Source organism: Agelaius phoeniceus, chromosome 12, assembly GCF_051311805.1.
Source record: "Agelaius phoeniceus isolate bAgePho1 chromosome 12, bAgePho1.hap1, whole genome shotgun sequence".
NCBI lineage: Eukaryota > Metazoa > Chordata > Aves > Passeriformes > Icteridae > Agelaius > Agelaius phoeniceus.
The window spans coordinates 8,542,119-8,563,208 of NC_135276.1; the positions used below are offsets into that span (position 1 = coordinate 8,542,119).

The 21,090-nt window shown below is 43.3% G+C and overlaps 1 protein-coding gene across 4 annotated transcripts in view; it reads right to left on the minus strand.

Annotated features, from left to right (window-relative positions):
• MYLK3 (myosin light chain kinase 3) overlaps positions 1-21,090 on the minus strand; it is a 45,712-nt gene that overhangs the window by 14,346 nt on the left and 10,276 nt on the right. Inside the window, exons 1-4 of one of the 4 annotated variants that reach the window (XM_077185070.1) lie at positions 18,559-18,821; positions 3,912-3,977; positions 2,865-2,955; positions 1,203-1,641 (exon numbers count right to left, since the gene is read on the minus strand). In XM_077185070.1, the coding sequence (XP_077041185.1) occupies positions 1,203-1,641; positions 2,865-2,955; positions 3,912-3,977; positions 18,559-18,651 (689 nt within the window). In that variant the 5' untranslated portion in view covers positions 18,652-18,821. Of the gene's footprint in view, positions 1-1,202; positions 1,642-2,864; positions 2,956-3,911; positions 3,978-6,001; positions 8,198-18,558; positions 18,822-19,923; positions 20,048-21,090 lie in introns of those variants that run through there. The other 3 variants (XM_077185071.1, XM_077185068.1, XM_077185069.1) reach the window with 3 other exon arrangements.

The following is a 21,090-nucleotide window of genomic DNA, read 5'->3' on the forward strand; positions in this document are numbered from 1 at the left end:
CTGGAGCAACCTCATTACAAAAGATGTTCTAAAAGAAAATGTTTCTGCTTTCTTAAAACAAGAGTGTGAAATGTCTCATTTTCTGCACCTTTAACACCCTGGTGCTGCTCTGGTGTGAGCTGGGAGAGCAGCTGAAGGCAGCTCTGAGCAAACACTTCCTCTGCTATCTAGACAAGCCTGAGCTCAGTGGGACTCTCGGGCACTTCTCCAAGCAGGGGAACACAATGTCCCTCTGATGCCTCTGTGTGGGCTCACAAACTTCATTAGAAGCTGCATCCATTTTAGAGAGGTGTTTACCACCCTCATGTGACTTCCCACTCCAAACCATGACAATGCTGGGCTGCAGCTGCCCCTGGGGTTTACTCCAGCTTCTGCCTTCCACTTACTTGCTGGCCTCCCTCATCCCCAAACCAATTCCTGGGGCTCAGACACCAAATTTGTACACAGGAGCAAATTCCCCATCCAAAGTCATACATACATTTGTGGGTGTGTATGGATGAGAGTCTCTCACCCCCACACACACATATAAATCACTTTACAGCCACCCACCCAGACAGAGAGGCATTGGGAGTTAAAATCTGCCACAGAAGTTCCATTTGTTCAGGTTTAGTTGGGAGGGGTCTTTTGGTTGTGGGGTTTTGTTGGGTTTTGTCATGTGGGTTTTTAAAATTTTAAATAAAAGGGATTAAAATAAAATCCCTGATAAATAATCCAAAGGAAAATGGACTATGAAACACCTATATGAGGAAAATATTAGCCTGATAGAGATGAATAAATGAACAATCTTTAGGTGACCAAAACACTGAAAACACTGAGGAGAACAAACACAAATTCTTTGGTTTTGTCACACACTAATAAACATCTCAAATTCCTTTCACCCCCATGGCTATAGAAACCAAGGAGCTGGGAGGGAGGGAGAGGTTTGAGTGAGTGGTTTATAACTACCTGAGCTCCTCTGTGGTGGTTTCTGTGTCAGCACACAGAACTGCTGCCACCTCAAACCCCTCTGTCCCACCTGAGCCCTGGGCTGCACAGAACTTTACTCAGGACCCCCTGAGCCTCCTGCCTTAACCCTTGTAGGGTCTCTCCTCCTCTCCCACCACACAGGAGCTGTCTCCTTTAATGGACTGGCTTTCCTTTTCTCCCTTGTAAGCCATGGAAAGGTTCCAGGTCCCCCAGAAAGCCACCACCAAGGCCATTACCTGGTGTGAGTCACTTCACAGCCCGTGTCAGATATGGCCCTGGATGTGGAGGGCGCAGCCTCCCGGGACACGGCGCCCGCCGCTGCAGCTTTGCTTTCATTCTTGCCAGGCTTCTGCTGAACGAGCTGCCTGTGGCACTCAGCAGGGCCTGGGGCTCTGTCCCCCTTCTGGCCTTCAGCAGGAGCATTTTGGTTGCCTGCACGATCTTGATGTACGAAGGGAAGACCATTGTGTTGATTCACAGCTTTGACATCGATGTCCTTTTGCTGTGGGCAGCTCTTAGAGCTCTGTGTTTTGCCAGCACCTTCTACCCCTTGCTGCTGGGCTGTCCTGTCTTTAAGCTGGGGTTTGGAGTCAGCTTTGTGGGCTACAGCACTGGAAGTGTTCACCTTCTCACATGCTCCCTTGTTTTCATCCAGCTTTTTCACGCTTTTTGTCTCTGAATAAAAGAATCCATTAATAAACTATCCTTGGCAAAAGTCATGGCAAAACAGAGGAGGAATAAAGCAACACACCTCTCAAAATAACCTACAGAGTTACATTTGAAAAGATAGCAAGAATCCCCCAGAAGGTTTAAAATCCTTACACCATCAGGCTGGAGATACTACTCATGCTCATGGCTTAAACCCAGAGATTCACCTGCTGGACTTGGATTCCTTAAAGCAAAAAAAAAAAACCCAAACCTGCAAGGCTCAAGTTCATTGTATCTAAAATCTGAAATCACTTTGTGGGCAAATATAACAGGTAGTTTAAGGCACTGCAGATCCTGCAGGACCCAATACATCCTTCTCCCCAGTTAGGGGGGTAGGGACACACCCAGCAGGACTCCAAGGGACACTGAGGCACGAGACAGCACCCAACTTGCAGTTAGCACAAAAGGATTAAAAGGTTCTCCATCACCTTCCCATGACAAAGGCTGTGGTTATTAACATTCAGCATGCCCAGATCACCAGCAACCTAGGTTTGCTCACAATTCTCTGTAGCTTTTGGGTCAGAATTGTGACCATTGCTTTGTTTTTGTCACTTCCAAAGCCATGAAGCTAAAAAGGGGACTGCCCATAAGGCAAAGGATTCACTGACAATTTGTGAAGACAGCAGCATGACAGGGCCTGCTCAACATCACCTTCACCCCTGCTGCAGCTCCACAGGCACTGACAGTGGATGCAACAGGGCAGTGCCCTGACAGATGCACCCTAAATAGGAATCTGGCCCTGACACACCAGTGAAACTTGCTGATCAAAAAAAGATATTCCAGTGTCAACACATCCCTTTTTCAGACAGGGGGAAGAGGGAGGGCTGCTTCAGAGGTATTAATGGAAAAGAACTTATTGGGTTTGCTATGTGATAGGGCCACTATCTTCACAGTATCTCCAAACAAGCTCTGCTCTCTGAATTCAGCTCACTGAAACCCAACTCAAAAAACCCCAGCTCTTCAGCTGAACAAAAGTGCTCCTTTTAATCTTCTAGCTTTTTGTAGTGCTTGATCCTGGGGATAAATCATCATGTGAAGGTGGTGAGAACAATTCTATTCTCCCAGTACTGAGGGGCAAAGTTACTCAGTTACATCTGGGTAATTCAGGTAGTGGGAAATAGCAGGCTATTAATTTCCAGTTTGTCTGCTGCACATTCTAGAGCCTGCAGCATGCCTGGAGTGATACATACCTTCCAGAGGCTTCTTGCTTTCAGTCTGGGTTCCTCTGTTACTAAGCACATGCTTAGGTTTTGCACCACTCTCCTCAGACTTATCTTTGGCCTAAAAATGACAGGGAACACAGAAATTACAGTTACAGCCAAGAGTGTCTATTTCCCACTAGGTTCCTGCAGCTATGCAGGCATTCAGAGTCTGTGAAATGGACAGTTACACCTCTTCTGAATTATTAGTCAGTGCTCTGTTTACTTCTTTCCTCCAGTCTCACCCTGCCTTTGCAGACAGGCATCCTTTTAAAACAACATAACAGATTAATAAATCAGCTCACTGCTTTCCAACATTTTCACTGTCAAGGTTTTTGCCTCCTGTCATCTCTACTCACACTGATTAAAAAGTATGACATGTGAAACATGAAACAGTAGAAAAAGAAATGATGCTGTATTTCTGTTGCTTTTTGGCTGGTGACAGAATGAAAAGTAATGTTTCTGAATATATTTGTCAAAACATATTTGTCTCAAGGTACCTAAAATTCATTATTTGACCTGATAAGAGGTGGTACCAAAAAAGAACCTCAAGTTTTAGATCAACTCTTGTGTATGCACTTGACATTTCACATGTCACCTTTAGAATTATTAAAAACAGAAGCAGATTTTTATCTTTAAGCAGTGTTTTTCCCCCAATTAATTTGAGAGGAGGGATATTTTCTAACAGAACCACTAAAGACCTCACACAGCAATACATGTGAAATCAAATTACAGCTGACTTCTGTGTGGCAAAAAGCATTACACAAAATTAGGGAAAGGCATAATATTTCCTGTGGTTGGCATACAGTTAAAAATCTAGTGATGATCGAGCCTCCTATCCTGATTTGTACAAGCAAATAAGCAACACAAAGTATTTCTGCAGGTAACTGATTACATTTGCACATCAGCCCTTCACCTGTTAGTAAAAGCAGTTAAGGATTTCATGCACCAATCCTACAGACTGAACAGAGCCTCCCCACCTCCCATTCCAAAAAACCCAAAACACCCAAAGAGCAAAAGTAGGAAAAAAATCATTACCCTTTTTATTACAGCTCTAAGCAAACCTGCAACAATGACCAGGGTGAACATTATTCTGGCACAATCCTACATGCAAAGAAAGCCTTGGGTAAGTGACAGTTTAATGCTGGTGTGTTTTTTTCTGGTTTTTAAGTAAGAAGTTAGAGGTTTGGAACTTGGGAAGCTCAATTCATAGTCTTTGTTGACTCCAAGCCCACAAAACTTCTTCCATAAGCATTCCCAAGGCATGCCTGGAATGCTGTCACAAACAGCTTCACCCAGCAATGCAAACAGGACCTCCCCCCTCCCAGCCCAGCCCGTGATAAGCAGAGCCCTGGGACAAACAGCAAAGGCTGGAAAACAGGAACAAGCAGGCAGCAAGTTCTTTTTCTGTGCTCCCCCTGAAACTGTGCAGCTCTTTGGACATGTTTGTGCTGCAAAATCCAGACCCAAGTTAGCAGATGGCTCAGCACAAGGTAATTTGTTCACCTGTGCTCTCTGCTCCTTTCCCCGCCAGGTCACGTTCACACACAGCCTCACTAACTCAAGATAGTTCAGATATCACTCAGCAGTCTGTGATCAAAGGATGGACTTAAGGTTTAATAACTGACCTCATGCTCCAATTTCAAAAAGTGTTCATGACCAGAAACAAAGGAGGACAATGATGGTCACACTGGGGTTTGCCATAAAGGTGCTCGCCCACTACACCCTGACTGTTCTCCAGCCAAGGCACAGGTTGGAGCCTGGGACACTGACCTCCACCCCCTCCCAGTGCACCAGGTTGTCACCAGCAGATCATTCCATCTCAATCTGCACCTGCCTATCCACAAAATCAAGCAAAGGACAGTATCTGTCTCCAGGCATTTTGCAGTGACTGTAATAACACAGCTTTACCCAAAACACATCAGACTTTCCCATGTCTCCAAAAACCTGTAGAACTGAAGCTGGAATGACTGGAACTGAGCTTTATCTCTGTCCAGATTTAAGGTTGATAACTAATGCATGATTTATTATTCTCAACACTAATGGAAGCACTTTATAAATTCTCCTGTCTCCTAACAGGCCAGCTCACTTGTCAGCCTCGGGCACTTAAAAAGGGAGACCAGGAGCGCACTGAAAGCTTGGAAAGGTACATTGTCATCAAACACTGCCCTGTTCTTCTAATGGGTTAGATGTACCTCCCCATCAAAGGATTTTACAGCTTTGGTGAAAAATATTTGCATTGGATATCAATGGACATTGTCATTCGAGCTAAATTCTCCTGACTGTAATCACATCTCCACACACATGCAGATCTGGAATGAATAAACATATTCCAGCCATTGCAGTTTTCCTCTCTTCCATTCCCATGGTGGGGTAGAAGCCACAGTGAAAATTGGAAACTCCCATTACCTAGAACTAATTCCACATGCCTGTAACTGTTAACAAACAAGGCTGATCTATTTTCAAACACCATATCAACTAAGTACTGCTCTTGCCTGTTCCTCACTCACTGTCCTCAATAATTAAGAAATGCTTGGGAACTGATGTCTGGGAACTTGCAAACACAAGAACTACTTGATTGCAGGAGTGAATGCTGTCAATGGAGGTGATGAAGTCACAGCTGCATCACAAAAATGTAGCTAAAGACAACTAAGATGTCAAAGGATGTGTAAATCTGCTCAGTAACATGACCATAAACCAGCACAGGTCTCAGGAACTGCTGCTGTGTTCAGAATTTGTGAATGAACAAGGAAGTAGAAGCTTCCCTCAAAAAACCCCAAAAGCTTCTAGTATGTTACTCATACTTTCCACTGGGACCTCAATTCAGTCACTGATTTGGGTGACATTGCTGAGCTTTCAGCACTGGTAGAAGCTGAATTTTCCTTTCCAGTAGCAATCTCCTCCTCATAGCCCTTCCAGGGCTGCCCAGCACCCTTCAGGAACCTCAGACACTGTTTTGAGCTTGCTCCCTGCCCTAAGAGCCTTGCAATTCAAAGGTCCCAGCAGTAACCTGTGCCAGCAATACAGAAAGGAAAACTTGAATTAAATATCATGCAAGAGATTGACAGGAGAGCCTAAAGCCCTGCTATGTCATAAAGTGAAATGAAGAACAGTAAAACTAAACCAACCTCAAGAGGGATTTCCAGCAGACTCCCCTTCTTCCAGGGCACAATGCCTTTGAGAATGAAATCCACTACTTTAGAATTTTTTAATACTTCTCCCACAAATGTAATAACTTTATCCAGGGTATCAACCCTTTTCTCTATCTTTGCCAGCCTCTCCTTATGCTTGGAGGCATCTAGCTGGGCAGCCTTCATCAAATTCAACACTTCTGAGCACATGCTCTGCACGTCAGCCTGGGCAGCGCTGTCCGGTTCCTTTGGGCCTTTCTGCACTGCATCTGTGCCACCAGGAGCTGCTTGGGATACTGTGAGCTTGTTAATGCCATTTCCTACAGCAGCAATGCCTCTGTCCACTTGCTGCAGTTTGCCTGTCAGGTCTTCTTGGAAATGCAGCAGTCTGTCCATCTTTTCATTCAAGAGATAGAGTTTTTTGTCCACCGTACTCAAACTGTTCACTTTTGGAGGCTGAAACTTGGTCAGGGCGTGTCCCTGTGCGAGGTCCAAGCTCCCCACAGACATTGTGTCCAGACAGCAGGAAGTCAGACAGATTAGGCTGCCTTTGCATTAATCATAAATTAGAAAATGAGGCTCTGAAAGTTCATCTTCTTCAGCTATTCCTACACCAGACAAGCTCACTTACTGGAGTCACTAGAGCATATCGTGAGATAGCTACTGCAGAAAAGATTTATTTCTGTGTTATCTGTTTCTTACTGTGATGGAGGCAATGATGGAGGCAGTTTGGCACCAGACTGTGTTTTCTTGTGCCTCCTTGACGTCACAAAACCATTTAAAATTCTTTCTCGAGTGGCTGTTGATAGGCAAGCATCTTAACAATGGCCAATGCCTGCGCAGGCCTCTGGAGGGAGGGGGATTGTTTTCATGACCAGTTTTAGTTCTGTGATAATGAAAAGGTGCTAGAACATTTCCCTTCATTAAACAGGAGAAAAAATAAAAGTAAACTGGCTGGCCTTGTGCTGAAGCTTGGAAGAATTCAGCTCTGTAGCACGGATGCAGAACGCCCAGCATAGACACAGGGTGCTCTTTCAGTTGGCTGGCACTTGAATTTAAAAATAGAGTACAATGACAATGACCTGAAATACATATCTAGCACCAGCATGTCTCTGTCAACTGAAACTTCTAAAATTAAATCTTTCTCCCAGGTTATAAAAATGAACCAAGTTAAAAAAAAATCATAATGAAGGCACAGCAGAATTAGTCTGACTATTAGCAATTAAATTATTAAATCATAAATCTTAAAGGATTTGTTATTGACTTGCTCTTCACTTCTGCATCACAGCATATCTACTATACAAATGACAGTCACTAGAGAACAGAAAAAGTCACTTCACATTGCACAGGCTCCACTGCCACAGCTCTGAATGCTTTAGAAACATTAATGAATGTACCCTTACAATAGCACACAGAAGGGGAGTCAGTTCTCTGCCACAGAGGATGAACTGTGGCATCAAGAGAGAGCAGTTTGTCCCATGCCAGATGTGACCCTGTCACACGACTGTGTCTGGCTCTCCTGGTTCCCTCTGCACTGCTGAGTGCAGAGCAGGGAGGAGAAACAGTGGAACCACAGCAAAGCCTTTGGGATCCCCAGCACCCCTCTGCCTCCAGCCCCTTCCTCATTTTTTGTAAATGGTATATGGAAAAAAAAAGTCACTCTTAATGTGAATTTCCTGTATGACACAGAACATTCTAGACATTAAACCCCTTCCCACAGAGTAGTAGCAGCATTAAAGTTACTCTCTCAAGACAATGTTGGATCCTTGCCACTTCTGTAAGATGAGAATTTTTATTTACACTTTAAAAGAAGTGTTACATTATAGCCAACCTGGTTTTTCTGTGACATTTAGAGGCAAATAACCAGCTTTACCAAACACAGCCAAAGCTGTGAGACTTGGACTGTTCATCACCTTCCCAGGAGAGTTTGAATATCAAGCAATGACTTTAGAAGAAAACCTGGCACTTTGTGCCATGTCACTTCTCCTGACCAAAAAAGTATTTTAAAGTCACTGGGGTTTTCACAGTGGTCTGGGATAGAATGGTGTAAGTTTTGTGATATCCCATACAACACAGTAAAATATTCAGCTCTGTCTTGAAGGTTTAGGACATGGGCAATAAATGCCTTGCAACTCTACTACTGCAGTTAAAGAATCAAGAGCTTTTAGTCAAATGCCTCCAAAGAATTCATTCTTTCAAGCCCACAAACATGCTTGATGACAAAAGATAAAAACAACCAACATAATTCACTAAATCAAGAGTACCTGCTGAATGTTGTTCTGTTAGGAACAAGAAGAAAGTGGCAGAGTCATGAGAGTGTTGTATTTAAAGTCAGACAACTTACAGCAGATACTTCAACAAGGAAGCTTAGCCACAGAGAGTCATCCCCAGCTGCACACACAGAACTCGAGTTGCCACCACCAGTGTGGGACTCCAGGCACAGCACAGGGCCAGGAAACAAAGCAGGTACAACCAGGAGCACAACTGGCTGTGCTTGGGGGCAAACAGGAGTCCTGCAAAACCTTGAGCTGCTCTCTTAGTTATTTAACAACTGAGAGCAAAAAGCATGATTGCTGCCCAATTGTATTATCTAGTGTTATTATTCCTGTAACTGCTGGTTTAATCCTCTTCACTTACTGTGGTAAATGCTGTGTAAAGCAAAAAGTGGGGCTTCAAAAAAAAAAAACAAAACAACCCATCCCTTTCTCCTCTGGATTCAGCCACATGCACTGTGTATTCCAGCCACATGGAAGAGATTTCATCACCCAACTGCTCACACAGTGCACTGAGAGATGTTTGAAAGAATGCTCTACAGAGAATTCTTGCTAAAAATATGCAGCAAACATTCCTTGCTAGTGTTGTCTGAGGAACAGGGAAGATCCAGCCATAACTGCCTCCTACTCTGATACAGCTGTTTAACCTATTATACTGCTTACATCAAACTGTGCCTCCATAAACAACTGCAAAATTACAGATGGGATGAAGGACAGAGAAGGAAACCTCATTTGGACCAAAGTAAAAAGTTTTAAACATCTGTCACAAAGTTAAGGTCAGCTATTCTTTATTCTTTTCATTTTCTCCTCCACTCTCTCTCCTTTTGCACTGCTGGCAAACACACAACCAGAAAAAAATGGCTCTGGCAAGTCTAACAGTTTGTCTTGCCTTCAGGATGATACTATGCTCAAATACTGGCAAAAACCCTTTTATTCCCTTTGCTTTGAATTACAAAAGCAGGCAACTGTTGTTCAGAACATTGATTCAGTGCCCAGTGTTCAGATCTTGCTTGAGTAGCCTGCAGAGAACATTTATTTCCATTGCTGGTCCCAAGCCTTTTAATAGTTACCAAACTAAGGGAAAAATCCTAAAATGCCTGACACCAAAAAAAAGCACATTGTGATAAGTGCCACAGCCTATCAAAGTCACTTTTGCTTTGTGAGGAGCTGTGGCTTAAAAGGACATTTTGCACTTAGATACCACAACACAGGGTGCTTCATCTTCAGCCCCCAAATGTACAGAGTGCTGTGTGAACAACAAATGCCAGAGAGCACAGCTATGTTCAGTCACTGCCCAAACTGGTGACCCACAAGACTCCATCACTGTCTGGGTGTAACCTGAACAAAGTTTCTGATGACAATTGTGGGTTTCTGCTCATTTCTTCCAGGTAACAAAAAATGAGCACTGGGATCTGGAGTGTGCAGGCAACTGCCTTGATTCCATTGTCTGCTGGACTGAAACAAACCTTTCTGATCCCTTTAAAACACCTCCAAGGTATCAGGTACCTCAGGAAGGCAGAGAAAAGGAACACACATGCTGGAGAAACACAACTACAAGTGACCTTGAAGCAATGATGCCACAGGGACTTCTATTCTCAAGGGGGAGAAGAGTTTATTCCTCTTTGGCTCACACCTCTCACACACTCCCAGCTGGGAGAGAGATGTCAGAAAACAAGAGAAAAATTCAGATTCAACACAGAAAACCTATCATATAGCAGTTTAGTTACCATTCCTCCTTGCTAGGTCTGACCCAAAGGAAGGAAAAAATCCTCAAAGATAGAGTGAATAGAAAATAAAATATTAAAAAAAAAAATCTACACCATGTACTGAAGTGACAGCAGAGACTGATAGCCCAAATGAGAAATGTCACAGAGGTTAAAACCAGCTGCTCAAACAGATCATCTCATTAGATTGTTGCATTGCTTCCAACAACATTGTAAAACTGGAGATGGCTGACAATACATAAGAAAGTGAAAAAATAACTTTTTATATGGCCTATAAAAAGCCAAAGCTTAATACAGAACTTAAAGGCTTTGGGAAAAGTTTGCAGTGCAATAGAGTTCCAAGGAGATGGAAAATGTAATGTGGCAAAACATCAGGAGATTACAAAAGGAAAAACCAAAGCAAATAAACTCAAAGCAGTCTGGCTACATCTGATAAACACTGCTCAGGCAAGAAAAAAAAGTAAATTTTTTTACAACTATATTTTACATATTTAGAAACCAGATGTCAGCTTTTTCAAGTTATAATGAAAATCTACTTAATTTACATCTAATTGCTGCAGCTCATTAACATACATTTCCCACTTTTCTCTACAGCAAATGAAAGGGTAACTGAACCTTTTTAGGGTATCTGAATTTCTGAACTACTAAACCTAGTTTCTCATGAACAGCACAAAAGGTCAATTTATTATATCCACAGAGTAATGCTCCAGCAACAGACCAAATCTGACAGCAAGCACAAAGGAGGCAGTGGCTCTAACTCAGAGGAGTAACTTCCAAGGCAAGAGATGCCCATCAGCCTGGATAAATCCCTCCAGCCCATGGCTGCCTTTCCTGCTGGGACCAGGGGAAAGTCCAGTTCCTCACCCTGAGAACTGGACCACAGCTGCTTTAGAAGGCCAAGAACCCCACATTTAGTGCATCACTCATGCCCTGTTGGTTGAAATCCATCTGCCCAGTAAAAGGATCTGTGGAACAGTGTTGGTATCCTCAGGTGACCCTGGCAAGAACAACTCAATATTGCCTCTGTCACAACATGGCTCTGGTGCCAGGTACCCCCATCAATCACCATGGAAACTTGGGGTTTCTAGTATTGAATGAGAGAAAACTGCTAACACAGTCAATTAGGAAATACCCTTGCAAGTCCTGCCTTCCTTCCCCACTTCCATTTCATTATTTTCCAGACAACTGAATCTAAGGATGTCTGCAGGCAGCAGCAGAGCCAGGGATAGGTTACTGAACCTGATACCATGTGCACTATTGTAATGCATCTCAGCCAGGCAGCTGACAGCAGAGCTGAACAGATCAATTATGACATTTCATTTACATCAAAGTGATGAGATTTCTAGATAACACTGTTTACCATGTGCCCACAGTCCTTCCACCAGGTTACTCTGCCTCTCAGGATGCCAACATGGCACCTGCTGTCTATCCACGTTCACTCACTTGACCCCAGAGCTTATTCCTCACCACCAGGTCTGTTACTCACAGAAACTACATTAGAAAGCTCATTACTTAAAATTTTCATCCTTTCAATTTATTTTATTTTTAAGCAGCTATTAAATTATGGAGCAGAAGAGTGGTAACTGAGAATGTTTCCTCAGTGTGGTGGTAAGGATTCAGCATCCCACTCCTCCACACCCTCCAACAAAGACTTCTCTGGAAACTGAACAAAAAAGTCATGTTGATCCTGCTTCCCCTGAATTTCAGTGGTTCTATATCTAATGGAGTCAGTTCCTCCTAAAGCCTGCTGATTTTCAGGGTCAGCCACAAAAGTTCCCCTTAGAGTCAAGAAGCTTCTTACTTACAAGATGCTCTCTCAGTACTACTGGGAGCTCAGCAGGGAGCCCTGAGGCCCACCTGACACCTGCCAAAAGCTCTTGTGTCAATGCAGTTTGCTCAGGTACAAGAAATTCTGTGTCACTGGGATCTGCCACAACAGGAGAGTGACCCTGGCTGTGCAGTAATGCCAAGAGGAATAAAACCAGTAAAAGCAAATTCTCCTCATTGAAGTGATGAGATAGGGCTCTCAGGATACACACACAGGGAACAGACCTGTGGCATAAGAAAGGGTTATTTCTAGACAGTCAACTTTTCTGAAAAACAAACTTACATAACCCAGAGTTTGCTCCAAAACACATTAAAACCAGCACAATTGCTCTTGCTGACTTGAAATTTGACTGGCTTCAAATCAAATCCCTCAGAAAAGCCTCTACTTTGCCAGCAACATGCTTTTGTTTGAGAAGATGCAAATCCCCTAACTGCACTTTCTGCGCTTCTGCTCCTTTCCTACTTCAGAAGATCTTTTTAGCTTCAAATCTGAAAAGATACAACAAAAATGCACACTCAGAGCTGTTCTAACTTGTTCATTTGTTACCATCATTTCCAACTCCACCTTTCACCCACCATGACTGACAATTGTTGTAAGAACACATCATTCTATTTTCTTTGCTTCTCCACTTACGTTCCCAAGGTTGAAGGGCAAGAACTGTCCTCCAGCCCCCCTTCCTGGACACTGAGGTATCACCACCTCAGCACAATTTTACATTGCAGTGGTTTAGGTCTTTGACAGGTAAAACACACAAGCACCTCAAATCATGCTGGACTGCACTGGAATTAAGAGACAGAAGTGTTCATGGGCAGGCATGCAAGAGGCAGCCTCCAAAACCATCCAACTGGACTCCAGCATCCCTTGGTGCTGCCACACACCCTGGGAACTCCTCCCAGGTGGAGTTTACAGAAGCAGTTCCTGCCACCATGTCAGGCCTGTGTAAGCTGGGGTCTCAGTCCCTGATTTTTTCTCTCACCCACGTTCCCACCTGACAGCTCCCAACTGTGGTACAACAAACACCAAGCACTGCATTCACTGCTCCTTGCTAATAATGCTCTTTGCAGGAATTAAACTGTAGGGGTTTTTTTAAGTAAGAACTCTTTGCCATTGCTATTTCTCACTGAAACCCAAAACACCATGTTAACAAAATTTTAGATCAAGTAAATACTTATGTGCCCTATAATGAAGTCTGTTATGTGCTATTTTCACCTGCTGATTTAGATCTGGTATTTTGCTTTGACATCATTCACAAATACAGGAATAACCATCACTTCAGGCTTAATAACCATCAGTCTCAACACAAACTGCTTGGAAAAAGATTCAGAATAAAGGAGTTTGTGTACAAAAAGCAGTGGTTTTGCAAACTCTTCTCAATAATCAAAGCTCACATAGAAGCCCCTTGCTGTCCTTGAGGTGAATGTTTCAATGTTTGGCAAAAAGCAGAGAAATTGCTGCATCCATCTCAGCTGTGAAAAACATCTCCAGCTAAACTTATAATGGTTTTTATCAGGTTGGAAGAAGTATACAGGAAACAAACAAAAGAATGTGATCTACAGAAAAGCTTCCCTAAAGGAACATTATACCACATGCCAGTGGAATTGCAGAAGGCAACTAACAACAGGAATCAAGTTTCTCAGAGCAAGGAATAAGAAGGCAATTTTTTAAGTTTATCTCTCTGAAGCAGATAGCTTAAGAACAGTTGGGTGTGAATTAGAAGCCTTGAATGAGGGCTCCAGTGCTATGATTGAGCACAGAGATCCATCTTTCCATCTGGGGTTAGTATCTCAGCACAAATATCTAGTAAGAGGTACAGCCATTTCCACTCCCAAAACAGCAAATACCCCTCAGTGCTTCCCTGCAGGGCTTCTATCAGGACTCAGAAGTTTTGCTTCTGAACCACCTTGCTACCTTAAATCAGCAGTCAACAGACTCCAGAGCATTCATTTTCTTCAACCACATAGACATTTCTCTGCACTCATAGGAGGCTCCTGAATTAAAACAAATAAATCATTGATTTTGGAATTCTGCTGTTAGATCAGTGACAAATTAATCTCCAGCTGCATTGCAGAGACAGCTGTAGTGTAAACAGACACACTGATTATCAGTGCTGGACTACAAAAACAGCCCCAAGGCCTGGCACCACAAAGCCAAAATCACTCAGAGGAAAGCAAGCAAATAACAGTGCTGATAAAAGATCCAGGATATAAATGGTCTGGATTTCATATCAGCTGATACCAGGAGTATTTGCCACTAATGGGTAGTAGGGAAGTGCCAGCTAGAAATCCAGTAACAGTGCATCAAGACCTTTCCAGTGCAAGAAATTAGGAGAGGAGTTAAAACACATCCACTGGATGCTGGAAAATACTGCTGTCATGTTCTCCAGAGAGGTAAGCACATTCCAACTGGCAAGAGTCCCTACATAATATCCCTGAAAATGGTGAAATACAGGGGTCTCATGCTCTTGTTCCACCACAAAAGGAGAAACAGGAAAATTCTGACAAAGTTTGTGTACACTGAATCAATCCATTGAAGAGTGGATTCTGCACTGACCATAAAACAGATAAAAGTGCCCCAAAACAAGCTCAGTGTCCCACAGCAATGACTGGCAGCTTCCTACCTGCCTTGCCAAGACAGGCCATCCCTGCTGGCCAAGGTGACAACTGCCTCACACAGTGGGATGACCCACAGCCATTTGGTAGCTTGTGTACAATGTGTTCTGGCCCTAAACCTGATAATTTGGCATAAAGAACAAGAAACAAGGTCAGCCAGTCATCAAATCTGTAGCAAACTATTTTCTTTTTATAGCAAGACAGGTCAAGGGAGATGCAAACCAAGCTGTGCTGATTCCTAAAGGGGTGCTGAGAATTAACCAGAACCCTGAAGCTTCCCACACTGGGCTCCTGGGGACTTTAGCTGAAACTGGGAACAGGAACCCACCAAGAAAACATCCAGAACAGAGTTATTGATAGAAAAAGGGCATTTCTTTTCAACTCTGCCCAGCCCCAGACTGTATCAGTGACCATGCAATGGCAGTGCTGGAAGGAATCAGGTCTCTGAAGGGAAGCATTCAGCACCTGAAATCAGAAATATGCCTAAGATAGGTGAGCAGAAAGCACATGGGCTGCTCAAGCCTGAACAACAAAACAAGGACACCAATGAGAGAGTGAAAGGTGAGCCACAAATATAGAAGACAACAGCAGGAGGACCTGTTAGCTCCTGCTATCTCAATTCAGCCATGGAGAAGGTGAAAACAAACCTGGTTTGTAATGTCACAGACTATATATAGTTTACTACTTTAGTTTCTGGGATATGAACTGTCTGAAAGGATACTCAATAGAGTATATTTAGACTGCAGACCACTATGGTGCAAAATTTATATTGGAGCACATGATATCTTCCTCTTGAGCTCCCACAAAGTCTGGGGGGAGTGTTAATAATTGAGATAATCAGAAATTAGTCAATCATGTATTTTTCTAAAAATCCCAGTCCTTCAGGATGGTTTACCAATTCCATTCATTTCTTTCAGTCTGTCTGCCTCTGTGAGCTCTCCACAGCAGTGTGCACACAGCCTGCCAAGAATGTGGACCCCAGGAGGGCTCTGTGGGCCCTGCAGTACATGGACTGTCCAGAGCCTGCCTCCCAGAGCTGCTCTGCTGAGGAGAGAGAAGAGTGACTCCCAGGTGAGCAGGAGCCTGAACTGCAGGTGCCAAGGCCTGATCTCCATCTGCAGCTCTGCAGTCCCAGCATGAACTCCAGAAAACAGGAGACAACTGCTAAAAGAAATTAAAGGTAATTGTGCAGTGCAAGAACAGGAAGCTCAGGATGTGAACCAACAGCACCTGAGGAGTTCCAAATAACTCTACACAGGATTCAGAAAAATATCTCTGAGCAGCAAAAGCAGCAAGACATTAGCCCTCCAGAAAAACCCCACAGAGTGAGACACATACCCCCAATCACAAACATGAATGAGCAGAGGAGCATCAAGATTAACTTTTAGGACCTCATTAAGGCTGTGTCCTAAAAAAAAGGATAAAAAATGAATCAGGTCCAGCAAATCAGAAGAAAGACAGCAGAGCACTAAGGTTAAAAGGATTGATCCAGGTGAACATCAAAGCTGTTCAGCTCTAGAAAGGAAAAGCCTGAAGGAAGTACAGGGGCCTTGATCTTCAGGCACACGTTACAACACTCCTGTCACTGCCTCTCCTAAGAGTCCAATTAATTTCAGAGAAAAAAATGCCTCATCTTATTGCTTGAGCACCAACTTTCCCCTCCACTGTACCTCTGAGCAATAAGAGATTTCCAATCAATCTGTGAGAACATGCAGGGCACTGTTGCAGAGCTGCCTGGGGTTAGAGTCCTTCCACAAGAGCCCAGGCAGCTGGGCCAGCCCCTTGCTTGAGAGCAGCAGGCACAGCACAGTACCCCAGGTACTGCACAGGAGACTCCAGCCCACAAACACACAAACAACAGATTCCCCCTGCAGCCACTGACATCAGAACTTACACACACCCACCAGATCCTGCTGGGACAGGCTCAAACCTGACCTGCAGGCTGACACTGGGAAAAGAGAGCTCTCCCTAGGCTTAATATTAAACTTACACATTAGAGCAGTTCTCACCAGCTTTACTAAGAATTGCACATGTGGTCCAAGACTATTCATCCTTATGGGTTTTCTGCCAGTCCCATCCTCCAAAAGTATCCTTCCCTTTGCAATGCTCCATGAATTTGAGTACTAGCTTTGTGAACAAAACAAAGGATGATTTTCCAAGAGATAAACATAATGAGTTTGGTAAACTGGCCAGAGTGATGTAATCCAATGCGAGACATCCAAAACAAAGTTGGTTTTGACTGTTAGTGCACTGAGGACAAGGAAAACCAATAAATCAAAATAAAGCTAACTTTTACCTGTGGACCTTAATGTGTTTCCAGAAGAGAAGCACCATTATCACTAATTTTACAGAAAAGGAAATTGAAGTAATGAATATGAAAGAATTATTCAGTCACCCAACAGATCAATTACAGAGAAACAAGATATTCTGAATCTCATTATAGTCTTCATTGCAAAACACTAACTCTGATCTGCACAGAGCCAAGCCACAGAATGCCATGGAGACAGATAACTGCAGTACTGACTTATTTGCCCCAAGACATGACTAGTCAAAAAAACCCTGGCTCATTTGTTTTTATGGTTCTAGGGCCACCTTCTGTAGTCCTGAAAATCTCTTTCATTTGCACTCCTTCAGTAAAAAACCAAGAGAAAATCTCACATATTTCAGGCTGTTTATTACCTTTAACAAAAAGCTGAAAATGAACAATTTAAACACATCATTACCTCTTCAACAAGAACAACAGATGAGCAGTATATTCAAATGAACAAACCAAAACATTGTTCTGCTATGTTGCCATAAATAGACAACAAAACATGCAGTCACTAGGATATGAAATGTGTCTGGTCAACTGAGCCTGTTTCTTATGTAAGATATGATTCAAAAAAATCATCATACTCTGGCCTATTAAATCCATTACATGTTGTTACATTAGAGGAATTTAAAGCTTTGGAACAATATCCTAGTTATCAAAATTAGTAAAAATTTTGTCTGTTCTTCAACTGAGCCAGAACTCAGTTTATTGCTGTTGATTTAGTTCATTTACTCCATTGGCTCTTTAAAAAACAAAGATGATTACGAATACAGGCTCTTTAAGAAAAGCCATTACAGCTATTGTTGGACAAAATACATGAGGAAATCCTTTCTTCAAAATTTTGAAAGAGAACAGTTTCAAAAAACCCTCAACAATCTGATCTATTCTAATTAAAATGCAACCCCTACAATTGTATATTTTTTAAATTTCTTGAACATTATTATATGTCCATGGAATTCTTTTTAAAGTTGCTTAAGTACATTTTCTGCTACTGCTCTTTTCATCAGCTCAAAAAGTAGGTAAATGCAAACAGGCTACTGAAAACAAATACTTTTCCTAGACTTTCTGCCACAATAGCAACTGAAACTGAAGCCCACAGGCATCTTGAAAGCACAGTGGGTTTTAATAGGTAGCTTACAAAGGTAGAAAAGCAGATTCCCATCCTCCCTTCACCAGTGGTGTCTCCACAGCTCTGTGCTCACAGGGTCTGTGCTCTGTCCATCAGGGCTCCAGCTCTGGGGAGAGCTCTCTTCTGCTTTGCTCCTCAGACCTGTGCACTGTGGGGTTCTGATCTCACAGCTTTCCAGGATGACCCCAGAGCACCCTTTGAGGCACTGAGTGCCACCACTCAAGGTGATTGCACTGCTTCTACCACAGGTCAGATGGGCTCATGCAGAACTTGGCTGCTCATGAAATCACCTCGGGGTCAGCCTGCCCAACAGAGTCACTGTATAAAACACACAGACCTATGGCAAGCAAAGCAAAAAGCACTAACAACCAACCTCCACATCATTTGAATATCAGTCTACCATCCTATACAATAAATATTCCAATCAGAATAAAAGTTTGAATGTGCCAAGGCTCCCATGAAAAGTAAATTTATTTACAAAGGCAAAGCCTGCAGTCATCATTTCAGAAACACCTCCTTGAGGCTGGCAGGTGTTTTGCAAGCCAACAGGCTGCACAAGCTGGCCAAGAATGTCAAACACACACAGCATGTTACAAAAGGCACAGAAACCAATTCTGTGCCATTCAGAAAGTTTTCAGTTTCAAACCAGGCTCACAATAAAGCACTAAGGAGTCCCTTACCGTAAATCTCTTTATGTAATCTGAAACACAAAATCCTCCCACGCTCAAACGTAGGGATCTGTGCAGGGCAGATTCTTGATATAAAGTCCCCATTCTGTTTGTCTTGTCTGGTGGTCACCCTGGTAGCCTGCAGCCTTTCAGTGAATAAAGCTGCACAGCCTCCCTGGATCTTGCTAGAATTCTGCTTGTGTGATAAACCAGGCATTTCATCTTATCTGACACTACACCAGGCATTTCAGTCATTTCACTGCCTTATCACAGTACTAAGTTCTGTCCATATCCCTGCAGTTCACTTCCTGAATCACTGATAACAGATACTCCAGGGCACAGAAACAATACAAGACGACAGCCAGACCTCTGGAGCCACTGAGCAGTCCCTTCTCTGCATTTCTGTGTTCCTTCACTTATTTTAATCCAATTTTACTTCGCTGTAGCTGTAACTTAAGGACAGCACTTTGGCTTCAGCCAAGCACTGACAAGACTGCAATTTATCCAAGTGCTATTCTATTTTTCAGTGACACTGATAACTGCTGCAGGATATTGCCCTCAACACAACACAAATCTAACACATGTGGGAATTTCTTGCATGCCCAACTTCTTAAGCACAGGAATAGTGGGAACAATGAATGGACTCAAAATGACCGTTCAGGAGGGTTCATCCTCCATCAGAATTCACACACCTATTATGCCTTAAGCACTGTCTCTACATGCACACAGAGCCATTCCCTTCAGTCTCTAAACACCTCACTTACTTGCACAAGTGTGTGTTGCCATGAAGGCCATGTAGGCATATTTGTGAACCCCTAGATCTAGGATCTTTAATTTCTACCTACACAGTTAAATATGCAGCCACAATGCACCCAAATGATGCTCCTCATGCATTTGATTCCCAGCCAATGAATTCCTTTTTATTTTACCCTGTGTAAGAGATGCTTGTTTTAAAAAGAGTTCTTACCTGTAAGTTTGTGTCCATGGAGGACAAACACACAAACAGAACAGATACCAAGATGCTGGATGACCTAAGAAGGAAATTAGTTCTAGAGAAGTAGAAGGAAATCTGCTTTCAGTTTTAATCTTTGTTTTCCTCTTTCACTCAGCCAACAAGCTGTAATAGAATTATCTCTGATTACAAGCTGCAAGTGATCTAGCATTAAGATGAATCCATCAGGCTTGGGCACACAAATGACAGCCTCTCACTATGGTTCTGCCTTTGAGCAGGTGGACAAGCACCTCAGGCAGCAGGAGCAGGGCCTGGCATGAGCCACATCTTCACTGCTTCAACCCCAACAGGAGTGTGTCCCACCACAGCAGGGGTGCACCCTGCCCTGGAACAGTCAGGCCAGTGATGGAGATAAGATACTGTACCTTTAGCATTATGATCTAAGAGATGTCAGGTCCAGATGTGGGGGTACAGAGCTGGCTGCCCCTCTCACAGCAACAACAAGTGGTCTGTTTCCAGCTGGGTTTGTACAGCAAAGTAACAAATATGCTGTTAAAAAATGAAATTAAACCAATGTAAGTACAGACAAAACCAGAATCAAAGTGAGTGAGGAACTCTTGCAGGGCAAAAGCCAGGGAGGAGATGGCCATGCTTGCTTTACTGCCTGGCAGGGAATGTTTTTCAGGCTATTTAACAGACAAGTACAGAACAGGGGTTGCCTGGGGTGACTTCAGCACAGCTCTAGAGATGTTAGTAGTGTAACATCCTGCTGAAGGGACACAGGCAACCTGAGGCTGCCTCAGTGCTGGACTTAAACCTCCAGAGATGAGACCAGTCTCAACTACCAGACCCCTGTGCAATGCCTAACTCAATCTCTGTACCTTGGCTTTTCCACCTGTAAAACAGACTTAAACCTTTCCTAGCTTATAGAATATTTTCACAGCTTTAGGATCTATTATTACCATTCTGCCCTTTTAAAGGGCAAGAGTAAACCATAAATTCTAGGTTAAAACTGCCCTAAGATTTTTAAGACACATCAGCTTGGTGCATGCAGTGGCACAGGAATACTGGTGCCCTGTGAGCTGAAAGGCCTGCCCCTGCTGAGCCATCCCACATGGACAGGGCAGGGATGCTGCTGGCCTTGAGGCAGCAGCTCCAGTAGCATCCCTGGCACTGGCAACAGCACCCAGCCACTCCCAGAGGAACAGGAGACCATCCCCATGGACACCAAGCTCTTCAACATGGCCTTCAGCTTTTTTACTACCATGGAACTGATTGTGGGAATTAAAGACTCCAATCCAGTACCTAAGAAAAGAACAAATATTGGAACTGCTCAAGAGGTGCAGGGCTTGACAATGACCTTAGACCCAAGGGAGGGAAAGAAGTATTTTTATATATTTGTGACTTCTTCCAATAGCACAAATAACCATGCAGCTACTCTAGATTTAGTAAAGAGACACTATTACTTCATGTGGCAGCAGAGGCATGTACAGCATGCAAGCACCATGCCACAGGGGAAAGCTTGCATGACAAAGAGAATCCTTTAGAAACTTTGGCAAGAACGCTGGAATGAGCAATGCTCAGCCTGCAAC